Source organism: Ptiloglossa arizonensis, chromosome 5, assembly GCF_051014685.1.
Source record: "Ptiloglossa arizonensis isolate GNS036 chromosome 5, iyPtiAriz1_principal, whole genome shotgun sequence".
NCBI lineage: Eukaryota > Metazoa > Arthropoda > Insecta > Hymenoptera > Colletidae > Ptiloglossa > Ptiloglossa arizonensis.
The window spans coordinates 18,991,582-19,005,770 of NC_135052.1; the positions used below are offsets into that span (position 1 = coordinate 18,991,582).

General features: G+C 36.4%; 1 protein-coding gene across 7 annotated transcripts in view; it reads left to right on the plus strand.

The window, feature by feature from the left end:
* Dysc (whirlin protein dyschronic) overlaps positions 1 to 14,189 on the plus strand; it is a 226,673-nt gene that overhangs the window by 137,390 nt on the left and 75,094 nt on the right. For 5 of the 7 annotated variants that reach the window (XR_012992002.1, XR_012992004.1, XR_012992003.1 and 2 more), the window contains one exon: positions 2,871 to 3,025. The exons of the other annotated variants lie outside the window; for them this stretch is intronic. Coding sequence is in view for 2 of the 5 variants with exons in the window: in XM_076311025.1 (XP_076167140.1) it covers positions 2,871 to 3,025 (155 nt within the window). In the remaining 3 variants the exon portion in view is untranslated. The remainder of the gene's footprint in view (positions 1 to 2,870; positions 3,026 to 14,189) is intronic. 7 annotated transcript variants of the gene reach the window in all.

Here is a 14,189-nt window from a genome sequence, read left to right on the forward strand (position 1 = left end):
GATTTTTAAATGCTAGATTATATTCGGTTGTTCTGAAAGTTATTTCGGTTCTTTTTTGTTTTGGTAACAATGGAACAGGATTTTTTTAGAGTGTGTAAATATTTTATTAAATTGTATGTAGTATATTTTGGAGAACGAAATCACTTTTCGAACAACCTAATGGAATCGATAGTAATAAATAGTTGAGAATAGTTAACAGCTAGATTGAACTTTGAAGAGATCGATTCGTAGAGGCCAGAAAGCTTCGAGAGCATCGAATTAGAATTTCTTCGATGAGAATAATTCCTCGAACGATTACGTTTTATCGTTTAATAATAAACTCTCGTTGAGAGAGACTGATCGGTCCAGCTCGAACGTGAAGCTTTGAAAACGAGTTCAAGTGAAATCTTTTTTGTAAGAAAAATTATTTGGAAATAGATTCTTATCGCTCTCGTTGGAATTTCTTTAATAGAAAAACTCTTCGAAAGTAAATCTTTTTATCTGCAAATAGGAAACTTTGAATTAAATTTTGTCGCTCTCTGTGAAAGATACAACTTCCAAAATGTCTACTATTGAACTTTTTTAATCAGAAAAATACTTCAAAAAATAGCTAAACAACAAACTCTTTTCAAACTTCTCAAACTTCTTTCGAAGCGTTCCCAATTGGATTTCTTTTTTTTTTTTTTAACGGAGAAATTTTGATAAATGAAAAATTAGATTTTAAAACGCTGGACGGTGATGTTTATTATTAATACGCACGACGTAAATTATTACGTACCGCCTTGGTCCAGCGAGGGTTAATCAACTCGAAGACGAGGGTCGTTTTCGCGGAAATCGGTCGACAAATCGATCGGATGACCGTTGTTGATTAATGATGACCGAGGTCGCCGCGCTTTCACGGTTCACGGTGCTGCGATCTGACCGCGGGTTTCGTGATCTTTGAACGGAAGAGAGCCATCGGAAATCATCGTAAATCACGTCTCGTCTATGCACTGTGACAAACGTCACCGGCGCGACCGTGCACGCCACGACGATCGATAATAGATCGTCCCTAAATTGGCATATTGACCGATGCTTCTGCGGCTAATTAATCTGCGACTTCGATAACCGGAGGAAAGACAAATTGGCCACGATCCGAATGATCGATGGATCGTTGTACCAGCGAAAAGTTCGAGAGAAGGATACGCTTGAAAAGTTACGAAAAATTTATACCAATTTTTATCGAATCGTTTCTTTGAAATTATCGTTTTCTTTCCTCAAGTTTGGATTTTCTCAACTTTCCAACCAATTTCTATCGACTTGCTCCAGTGATCGTATTTCGAAAGCTAATTTTTGTTTTTTTTTCAAGTTTTATTCAGTTTAATTCTCGATATTAACAATAGACGTGTCGGTCAATTGAAGATAAATGTGCTTAAAAATATCATGTTGTGCCTTGAACCTTACACGGAGTGAATGTTTCGAATAGGTGGAACGATTTTGGGAATATTGGAATGAAGAAATAAATCTGATATTGAAATTTAATATTTGATATAATTTGATATTTTTCGAAAAATTACTATTTTGGGAAATTTTATTATCGAGTTAATTATAGTAATTTTAGGGTTCGAAGTTCAGTTAGAAATTTTCTATAATGTCGAATGTTTCTAAATTATCTTGGTTTCTTGCAATGTACATTCATGGAGTCAACTTTCTGTTCTAAACGATACCTAATTTTTACCTAATCGAAACCAATAGTTTGCAAGAATATTTCGTACCCGAATTAACCCACGCTCCTCTTCTCGACTTGTAGTAAATACCTTCCCAACAAATTTCCGAAATGCAAACCAGTTTCGTTCCAAAGTTTACCACTGGAACATTTAGGAATTACGCTATCTCGTACTCCTAAAGTGAGCCAATCTCATCGAGTAAAGTACCTTGAAATATTTAACCCCTGTCATGAAAGATTGGACATGGGGTGCGGCGTGTAGATTATTGTAAATTACACGGTACACAGAATTGGATATTTTATTCATCAGTATCGGAGATGGACAGAATTTCGTTCGAGAAATAAATGACAGTTAAAAGCTCTATATAGCGATTTATTTTCAACGGTTTATTCGCTCGAACCATTATTCAAACAAACGTTTATTTTTTCAACGTGGAACATAATTTATACGTGAAATTCAAATTGTAATTTTTATCGAACGGATAAAGCATCGAAAGAAATTTTTATTTACAATTTTTTACTTAACGTCTAAAGTCACATCTAACCATTACAGTAATTAGTGACCACTCTGGGGAAGATTGTGTATTAAAATTGAACGATAGAGATTAATATCTTTTAGAAAGTCAAGCACTGTTCAATTTTCGACGCTTTTCTTTAAATTATACAATATTTCCAAACGCGTATAACAATCAAAAAGATAAATTTTAATACCGAAAAGATAGCGACCCCCGAGCTACACTTATTATCTTATTTCCCTCCTTATTTTTTTTCAAACAAATCCGAGGACTTCTCGTCTCGGAAAAAATCACAAATTACGATAGAAAGTTCAAAGAATAACATGATATTTTTTATCAAGACCTAACGCATCGCTGTATTTCTACATAAATCGTCAACTCGTCGCGCGACCGGTACAATGTCCGTGAAATTCGCAGTCATCTCTTAGACGTTTATCGCCATATTGGGGAATTCTACGGTTACATTAAAAGAGGGCAATTTTGTGTAAATAAAGAACACAGTTGGAACAAAACACAGTTTTGTGTTGATGTGAATAAAGAACGCTAAAGTTAGTAAATAAAAACACATAAAGTTAGAACGAAAGAGAAAGTGCTCGTTGGCCGTCGAAACCGGGTGCAAAGTAGCAATGGAATGGCAAACGGCATGACGGGGATCTGGTGATTTCTCGCAGAGGGGTGTACCTAGTGGTTGTTGCCGTCCGGGACGACTGGTGGACGTCGAGGGAGATCCCCTAGGAGTAACAGGACCTCTCCTGCCGCGGGATAACCAGGAATATAGATCACCGAGCGAGGACAGCGGTCTCGGGGCCGACATGCCCAGGACCAGGTCGAGAAGATTTCAATCGAACGAGAATCCTTTGTCGTTTCTCTGTAACACCCTTGAAGCTTCTCTTGCTTCTCTCGAATCTCGAAATTTTTCTTTTTATTTTCGATTGGAGTTCGAACGATCGCGCCACATCGAAAAAATTATATTTATATTTACGATACTGCTCTCGCGAAAAGAATCTTCTTCGATACCTGGGATAGAGTTCGCGTTCGACGTTACGGATGATTTTTGTTTCGTTTATCGGGATCGATACGTCGTGATGAGAGATCAGTATCGGTGATTTTGTGATTCGAGTACGAGTTTCATTTCTTTGGGTTTGGTAAACGGTGAATTGTCGCACGGGTAGAAGAGAACTTGAAGAAAATCCGAGCCGAGCGTTTAGGTTTGTCCCCAAGAGCGAACCAGTTTGCACGTAACGCTGGAAGTAACTCAATTTCGTTGTTTCAAAGTCATCTGAAAACGCGAACAACGAGTGGTTGGAGCCGTCTTGTCGTGCGCGTGCCACGCGAAATCGAAACGATTTCTCGAATGTGCGATAACACTTGCTCAGTTTCGTCTGTTTTGATAGAACTATCGTTTCGAAGTAGTTTCATATTTCTGAAAACGTTACAATCCCTCCACTGGTAGAAAAATTATTTTTTTTTTGTTTTGCTCGTTGGTGCAACGAAATGATTCAAAGGTCATTTTGCGAGCAAACGCGAAGAATTGATATTAATTTTGTAATATTTTGTTCCTTGAGTTCTCGTCGGAAGATTTTCAGTTATAATTTAGTGACTCGAAAGACGTCAAATTTCTCTGCATAATTGTATAACAATGTTTCGTCATTCTTACAATTTTGGGTTTAGTATTATTTATTAACTGCAATTCAATTACTCAACAGTGTCATTTTTCTACCGATAACGCGTCCTTCTAGTGTGGAGTTTACTGTGGTTTACCAGTATGTTTATACAATCATATACTCTATTTCCAAGTACAATTTAATTTAACAATATTTTCTACACCCTCTGATGACGAATCATTTTCACTTATTGCTACTGGAAAGTGTTCAAAGATTAGATTTAGTCACACACATTCGTACGTTAAAAACACGCCATGAGCTTGCGTTTGAAGTGTTCCACGCATGCGCATACGATGATTCCGTGGATGTAGACCCCGATTCTGGACCGTGCGGAACTATCGTCTCTGCACAATTAAAACCTTTGCGCTGTAGATTATTTTTCACGCATAGTATTGTAACTATACTGCTACAAAGTGCTAGATTTCTGACAGGTGTCTTCGGTGAATAATTATCCAAGCAATAATACAAAACGCTGCTACAATTGCTTCTGACTTTACAATTAACTCCTCAGTCCAGATGTCTGAACTCAGAAAGTCCATCTTACTTAACCACAAATCGACCCACTGAACATATCCCCCCAATCATGCAGAAAATATCTAAAATATTTCCAAGACACTCTAAGAGAAAATTAAAAAAAGAATAAAAATAACCAATCAATACCACAAATCAATTTACCGTACACCAAGTGAAATCCACTTGTCGTTCGCATCGACTTATCAAAAATACTGCAATTTATAAAAAAAAAAGAAACTCTCCCCCTAGACGAAACTCGAAACTCTCCACAACCATTGAACAAACAACCCTAAACAAAAACCGTACAAGGTCACGTTTTCAATTTACTGTACACCAAGTGAAATCCACTTATCGTTCGCATCGACTTATCAAAAATACTACAATTTATAAAAAAAAGAAACCTCTCCCCCAACACGAAACTCGAAACTCTCCACAGCCATTGAACAAACAACCCTAAACAGAAACCGTACAAGGTCAAACATTTTTCGCAATCTCCGCTCTCCCTTGTCCGCGTCAAGAAGCAACGTCCCCTAATCGTTTGGAAACATTAAATCCTGGCCTCATCCCTACCGGTGAAACCGTCCCCTAAGTGTTCAACCGGGGCGCATAAATCCCCATAAAGGAAGATAACTCCAGCGTACAAATCCTTCTCTCCCCGGAGGGCCGCCTCTTGGAATTCCTCGACTTCCGGTCGGTGAGTCCAGGCTCGTCCTTAATTGATCGTCGAACTCGGTTACCAACCGGGGAGAAGTTAAGGGTGAGAGAGAGAGAGAGTAAAAAAAAAAAAAGGAAAAGAAAAAGTAGGGACACGCGATTCGAACGCGGCTTGGATAGACCCCGTAATGGCGTTTCTGTGTCGGATATATGAGGTACATCGATATTTCATTTCCTAGCAGGCTCGATCTGGCTTTAGCATCTATCCCCGTATTCGGCCCACCAGCCCCTCTTCGACACCCTGGCTGGTAGCAGGTATGCGGACACACGAACGTGGAGAGGAGGAGAGGGTGTGATGCGCGCGGTGAAAACGTGGAAGGTGGTGGTAGTGATGGTGGTGGTGGTGATGGTTAATAGCGAGGATGCACGTGCGAACACGTTGCGTCCTTGTGTCCACGCGTGGGTGGCCGCGGTGGTCGATTCACGTGGGCGTGTACAGGGTGTATCGGTGGTCAGTTTTATGGATCGGTCGATTAATTTGCGAGACGACCGGACGGGATCCCCTTTTTATTTGCGGAAGACGCTCCCGAGATTCTACCGAGCTGAAATTAATTGGATCGGCCGCGTATAAATAGAATCGAGATTGATTTTGGATACGAGTAGCCCTGGACGGGGAATATAGCGGTGGATCGGAATGGAAATTGATTTTTTTCAGCGATCGAGAAACGAACTTTCGAATTTTCGGGACGGTCGACCGTGCAACCAAACGTGAGAACGTTGATACCGTGGTGTACACGATGGAGACACGTTGGGCGAATGTTGTAACGTTGTATTTGTTGTAAATAATGCTATATCGATAAGAAGAGGGTTGTGTTTAATTCTCGACGATTTTAACTATATTTTACGGGCATTGATTCACGTGTATGGAAAATGTAATAGGAGGATGGTCAGTCGGTTATGGAAGAAATGAGCGCGAAGTTTGAAAGAATTTTCGGTTAGGGATAGCTGAATGTTTGTATCGTCAGGGATAGTTTGTTTTTTTTTTTTTAGGAAGATTCTAAGTGAATCTTGAACGATTGAAAAGGTTCGGATTTCATTCGCGTAATTATGTAATTAATCCGGTGTTACATGCACGCCTTTTATATAATTTACGTAACGTAGACTTTATGATAATAATTACGGTGTATCGATTATCGCTCCGATTCTAATATTAGCCTTTTTCAATGTACGAGAACAGTGGTATCGTGTTTTTTCGTAAGATTGATGTAGCGTTTTTTTACGTAGCGTAGAATTAGTATGGATATTTATTTTTATCGCGAGAGGATAAAATTGGCAATAAACGTAATCGAGATCTTATCGTTCGAAGGCAAGACGTTCTATCTCGAGATTATTATACCAGATACCGATCCCGAGGTTATTAGGCTCTTTCGAGTGTTTGAGATATTTAGTCATTTTCCTAGTATCCTTGGGAGCATTCGACTCGATTTATCCAGCTAAGGTATCCAGTTAAATCGAAAACGAGGAAAATTCTACAGATTACTTCCGTCTCTGAATTGCTACTTTCGAAGAACACGATACAATGAAACTAATCCTCATTGTTAGTCCGATCTTAATATCACCGAAATATTACAATACGTATTCTTTGGTATATTTACCATGAATAATTTAAGAATATTTATCGAACGTTTCGATCATTTAAATATCTCTCTCCGCTCTACATTAGTGCATTGCATATTTTCAATTAATATTTATACATTCAAATTAACCCAGAAACATCGTCGAAAGGTTCAACAAACATCAAAACATTCTTAAACTGTACTCTCATTTTACCAATTAACGTTCCATTGTATTCCAATATTTGAATACTTGAAAATATTCGTAAGAAACTTCACATCAATTTTTGCAAATACTGTTCAATCTTACTTCGATTCAAGGAATTGAAAAATAATTTCCGATACCTTAAAAAAAATTCGTTTCGATGTCACTTTCCAAATTTCGTCGAAAGATTCAGTAAACATCAAAACATTCTTAAACTATACTCTCATCTTACCAATTAACGTTCCATTGTATTCCAATATTTGAATACTTGAAAACATTCGTAAGAAACTTCACATCAATTTTTACAAATTCTGTTCGATCTTACTTCGATTCAAGGAATTGAAAAATACTTTCCGATACCTTAAAAAAAAAATTCATTTCGATGTCACTTTCCAAATTTCGACAAAGTCTATTCGGAGAAAAGTGACTTTCGAATTTTAAAGAGGTCCTTGCGGGGAAAAGTGACTTTCGAATTTTAACGAGGACGTCGAGCCATCGTTTCGAAAATGAAATCCTGCTTGGGATTGGTTCCCTGTGCGTGCATTCAAACATAATCAAAAGGTTCAATAAACATCAAAACATTCTTAAACTATACTCTCATTTTACCAATTAACGTTCCATTGTATTCCAATATTTGAATATTCAAAAATATTCGTAAGAAACTTCACATCGATTTTTGCAAATTCTGTTCGATCTTACTTCGATTCAAGGAATTGAAAAATAATTTCCGATACCTTAAAAAAAAAATTCATTTCGATGTCACTTTCCAAATTTCAACAAAGTTTATTCGGAGAAAAGTGACTTTCGAATTTTAAAGAGGTCCTTGCGGGGAAAAGTGACTTTCGAATTTTAACGTGGACGTCGAGCCATCGTTTCGAAAATGAAATCCTGCTCGGGATTGGTTCCCTGTGCGTGCATTCAAACATAATCAAAAGGTTCAATAAACATCAAAACATTCTTAAACTATACTCTCATCTTACCAATTAACGTTCCATTGTATTCCAATATTTGAATACTTGAAAACATTCGTAAGAAACTTCACATCAATTTTTGCAAATTCTGTTCAATCTTACTTCGATTCAAGGAATTGAAAAATACTTTCCGATACCTTAAAAAAAAAATTCATTTCGATGTCACTTTCCAAATTTCAACAAAGTCTATTCGGAGAAAAGTGACTTTCGAATTTTAAAGAGGTCCTTGCGGGGAAAAGTGACTTTCGAATTTTAACGAGGACGTCGAGCCATCGTTTCGAAAATGAAATCCTGCTTGGGATTGGTTCCCTGTGCGTGCATTCAAACATAATCAAAAGGTTCAATAAACATCAAAACATTCTTAAACTATACTCTCATTTTACCAATTAACGTTCCATTGTATTCCAATATTTGAATATTCAAAAATATTCGTAAGAAACTTCACATCGATTTTTGCAAATTCTGTTCGATCTTACTTCGATTCAAGGAATTGAAAAATAATTTCCGATACCTTAAAAAAAAATTCATTTCGATGTCACTTTCCAAATTTCGACAAAGTCTATTCGGAGAAAAGTGACTTTCGAATTTTAAAGAGGTCCTTGCGGGGAAAAGTGACTTTCGAATTTTAACGAGGACGTCGAGCCATCGTTTCGAAAATGAAATCCTGCTTGGGATTGGTTCCCTGTGCGTGCATTCAAACATAATCAAAAGGTTCAATAAACATCAAAACATTCTTAAACTATACTCTCATTTTACCAATTAACGTTCCATTGTATTCCAATATTTGAATATTCAAAAATATTCGTAAGAAACTTCACATCGATTTTTGCAAATTCTGTTCGATCTTACTTCGATTCAAGGAATTGAAAAATAATTTCCGATACCTTAAAAAAAAATTCATTTCGATGTCACTTTCCAAATTTCGACAAAGTCTATTCGGAGAAAAGTGACTTTCGAATTTTAAAGAGGTCCTTGCGGGGAAAAGTGACTTTCGAATTTTAACGTGGACGTCGAGCCATCGTTTCGAAAATGAAATCCTGCTCGGGATTGGTACCCGGTGCGTGGATTCAAACATCGTCGAACAGCGTGTCCACGAGGATACGAAGATTGATGGACAGGTTCTGGACACCCCGCGTGTATACGTGTCGTAGCACGGAATTGGGCGTAAGTAAATTCCGTCGAATCGATATCCTGACTCCTGACAGCCCGAGGAAAATATAGAACGTTCGTGCATCCGCGAAACGAAAACACGGAAAATGGAATTTGCATATTTCGCTGGACGAATATTGGCTTTCAACGGTATCCGATTATTGAGCGCGGGATTAGACCACGATGAATGTTACCCTTTCTATTGATTGTTTAACAGAATTCGAGGTTCGATGTCTGAACGATTATTGTTCGCATTGATCGATTTCTCTTCCTTTCTGTTACTTTATTGTTTAAATTGTACTTCGTTCGCTATAGATACGTTATGTACTTTGATGGGTAGTGGACCAATAACTTATATCGAAATTCAAACAATATGCATCGAGGAGGTAAAATTGTTCACTATTTTACCGTGATAGATGGTTAGGTAATTTTTCGACAAATAACTATTAACGACCCGATTGTCACCGGATCGTGTTCTATTTATTGTTTGCATACGGTTAGATCGACTATTAATATTGATAACATTTGGTTATTATTAATGTAGATTATTATCGATGAATGTAGGTGGTTTGCGAAACATATTTTTTACTTGAAATTTAAACTCTTCAGGAATCAAAATTTATGTATGGTTTATGTACAAGCAGATTGTCTCTTTGTGAAAATTAGAATTTTTGTAATTGTTTGTAAAGTTGGACCGTACGGTCCGTAAAATACTTAACTAAAATTTCTGAATGGAAATAATCTCATCGACTCGTTAGTTCTATCTTTCAATTTTTATTCAACTAGTATAATTTTCATTCCTAGGTTTAATTACAAGTTTTCACATTTTCGTGAATGAATTCAACGCAAACTATTTTAATCCTCTCTGTAACAATCGCGCGCACAGTGTTGCGATAACGTTGAACATTTCAAACGGGCACGTTTGCTTTGAAATAAATGGCAAGGGATTAATTAACGTTTATATCGAAGTGGATTGGAATTGGTAATTCTGACTTTGAAACCGATTAAATAGGTAAAGTATGTTATCCATACGTACTGGGTGAGCTACTTTCGCGAGTAACTGTATATTAGTATAATACAGTGTGTCGTAACCAAAGAAACCCATCTGTATATCTCTTAATATATTTTCAAAATAATTATTGCACAATTTGAGTGCGAATTTTTAAGGAGAAACAACATCTAACAAAAATTTCTTTAACGTATAGTACAGTGTGTCCTAACCGAAGGAAGCCATCTGTATATCTCTTAATATATTTTTAACAATATAAAAAATAATTATTGCACAATTTGAATGTAAATTTTAAAGGAGAAACAACATCTAGGGAAAATTTCTTTAACGTGTGATACAATGTGTCCCAATCGAAGGAAGCAATTAGAATATCTTTTAATATATTTTTAACAACGTAAAAAATAATTATTGCACAATTTGAATGTGAATTTTAAAAGAGAAACAACATCTAAAAAAAAATTTTTTTAACGTATAGTAGAGTGTATCCTAACCGAAGGAAGCCATCTGTATATCTCTTAATATATTTTTAACAATATAAAAAATAATTATTGCACAATTTGAATGTAAATTTTAAAGGAGAAACAACATCTAGGGAAAATTTCTTTAACGTGTGATACAATGTGTCCCAATCGAAGGAAGCAATTAGAATATCTTTTAATATATTTTTAACAACGTAAAAAATAATTATTGCACAATTTGAATGTGAATTTTAAAAGAGAAACAACATCTAAAAAAAAATTTTTTTAACGTATAGTAGAGTGTATCCTAACCGAAGGAAGCCATCTGTATATCTCTTAATATATTTTTAACAATATAAAAAATAATTATTGCACAATTTGAATGTAAATTTTAAGGGAGAAACAACATCTAGGGAAAATTTCTTTAACGTGTGATACAATGTGTCCCAATCGAAGGAAGCCATTAGAATATCTTTTAATATATTTTTAACAATGTAAAAAATAATTATTGGCCAATTTGAATGTGAATTTTAAAAGAGAAACAACATCTAAAAAAATGTTCTTTAACGTATAGTACAGTGTATCCTAACCGAAGAAAGCCATTTGTATATCTCTTAATATATTTTTAACGAAGTGAAAAATAATTATTGCACAATTTGAGTGTGAATTTTAAAGGAGAAACAACATCTAAAAAAAATTTCTTTAACATATAGTATAGTGTGTCCTAACCGAAGAAAGCCATCTATATATCTCTTAATATATTTTTAACCATTTGAAAAATAATTATTGCACAATTTGAATATAAATTTTAAAAGCGAAATAACATCTAGAAAAAATTTCTTCAACATCTTCTAATATTTCATGGAATTTCTCAATTTTCACTATTTTCTTGGCCTCCTTTGGTCGAGACACCCTATACAACCAGAAGGAATCCTCCGATATCGTAAAAATACTTCCGTTCGTGCATTATCGAGTGACAGACAAGTACGTGCAACATCGTGACAGCTTTCCAAGCGGATTTCTCAAAATCCTTCCACTGCAGTCCGATAACGGAGCTCATGCGGCAAAACGCGTACCTATAGGAACCACTTGGCCCTTGAAAATTTCCTCCTACGAACCAGCCGAAGTTCTAACACTGGGTCGTATCCCGGGTAACAGAATGAAACAAATGAGCCTCGAGAGAGTTAACAGTACCGTAATCGTTTCGTGAACGAAACGTCCGTCGAGAAGTGTCTCTGTGCGACTTACCAGCGAAAAAAAGAAACCATAATTCGATCTTCACCTGATCTTCTTCACTTTGTCCCCGAAACGGGTCCGTGTGAACATAATCGACTCATCCGCGAGCGCTCCAAGCTCTCCGAGAAACGATCTTCGTTACGGAATCCCTTTGAAGTTCGAATCTTTAAAATTAAAAAATATTCGAAATTCGCGCGGGTGAAAATTTGATTCTATTCGTAGATTACAGTCTGGATACGGATAGATCGATTCGCGAAACATGGACCAATTGTGGATGATCCAGTGTGTCCGTGTGTTAGATGACAAATTATAGTGTCTGTGGAGAGGTAGAGTAAGAAATATTGCAAGTCTTCTATTGATGAAATGAAATTGGAAATTGTCACGTCGTTTAGAGATGCGTGTATATATATTTAGATAATATAGTTTTCAATTTGGTAATGCATTTAGAGAGGCAAAGTTTGGCGTAGTTGAATTTTTTGAATAAAAATAGTTTCGGTGTCTCCAGGATGTAGAAACGTGTGTAAGATTAGGAAGATACCGGTGTTGTAATTCGCGGACAATTGAACAATGTGAGTATGTTATAGTAACGTAAAGATAATGAAACGTACGATATTGGAACAAATACACTGACTTTAATTACGAAGTAACGCGTACACCATGCACGTTGAACACCTGTACGTTTCATAGAAGGTTAATTACTTTTTAATTCAACTTACACATTTCGTCGAGTTTAAATTGCCGTATCACATTGTTTAATTTTCCACGAATCGTATTTACAACTCCTTCAGTTACACGTTTCGACGTTCTGATGTGGGTCAACGCGAAAGACCGAAGAATTGACTGTACAATAAATCATTTTTATCAAAGTGGACAGGGAAAGAAACATGCTCGATCTTTCTACACAAAACTGAATTCTCGTCGTTCACTTGCAATATTTAAGAAAAAACTTCCACAAATACCGAATTTGCATATACATACATCGTAAGAACCAAGAAACCTCAAATGGTAATCATTATTATTACACATTCAAATGACCAGGAAATTTAAAAAAAAAAATACCAGAAGTAACCGTCGTTGCAACGCATTCTAATGACGCGACGAGGAAGAATAATAGCGAGAAGAAACGAGATCGTTTGAAATTTGAACTTTGAATACACACGGAAAATTGGAAACGGTTCCGCTTCGAGTGTAGAAATCTTGAGAACTTGAGATTTAATTCAGTGGTTAAAAATCGAACGAGAGTTCCCGAAAATTCCCGATCGCGTGGATCGTTCTCGGTTTCGAAACGTGTCGACGCGATATCGATCGATCGATGGCACCCGCGACTCTTAAACTTCGACGAAGGACAAACGAGCGAACGGAAATAGATTCGGCCCGCGCGACTTATGAGCATCCGTAACCGTGCATGCTCGTCCATGGCTGACGTACACGGTGCTCATTAAATAATCGATGGCAAACATATAAATATAAAACCGCGTCAGTCTCCGTTGGTTGCGACTCGGACTCGTATGTGTTCCATACGACTCTCCAACTTCACCGGGTAAGAACCGAACTGAATATTCGAGCGTCTAACGATCGATGGTGATTCGATAGATCGATAGATAGCGCGAGATTCGAGTCGATGCGAGAAAGATAGGAATAGGTGGTCGGTTCGTAGAGAAGGATACTCTCCCCGGTTACGTGAAATCGAACGGGACAGATTCGGTGTCTTATAAGCGGGAAGTACTGTACACTGGAGGATTCGGGGCCTCTGGATGGAATATGGATATAGTGTTTGCAATTTTTTTATGTTTAATATTGAAGAATGGAATTGTTATTGTGCAAACGTAATTTTTCTTTTTTATATTGTAATCTTTGTCTGGAGGCAGTCTTTACAAGTTCTTGGAGTATCTAAATTTGAATCTTAGGGAATTTTTGTGTCGTAGTGTTCTTTCAACGAACGAGATACATTTGTAAATGAATTGAATTGTTCGAACCGGTGAATATCGTGTGTGTTTATTAGTGACGAGAAGACAATTTGCATTTATTGTTTAACGTAACATTCTGGTCTTATTTACGAGCCTCTTTTTGGGGGAAGGAATTAATTCTAAAGTGACGAAGAATGGTATGTAAATAAAATAAAAAATTGGTAGCAGAATAATTGTAAAAAATAAAGAAAAGGAAGATTATTAACTTGGTGGAAGAATTAATACTTTGAAATAATAGTTTTAAAAAATAGAAAGGAATTCTTCGTCTTGAATCACGATTTGAAATGATGATAAACCAGACTACTTTATTATGAAACATTCTATCGAATATAACTGTTTTCATTAAGGAAAGTATATATTTCATGCCTTTTAATAGTCACGATAACATTTCTAATAAAACTTGTGCTCTGTCTGGCAGCTTGTAAATAAATGGGGGAAAATGTTCGACAAAATTTTCGTTGTGTATGTTATTGCACGAAAAGAAAAGAAATACTGTTCGCGAGCAGTTCAATGGAATCGGATACACTAGTTTAGTTTGTCGAAAGAATTAC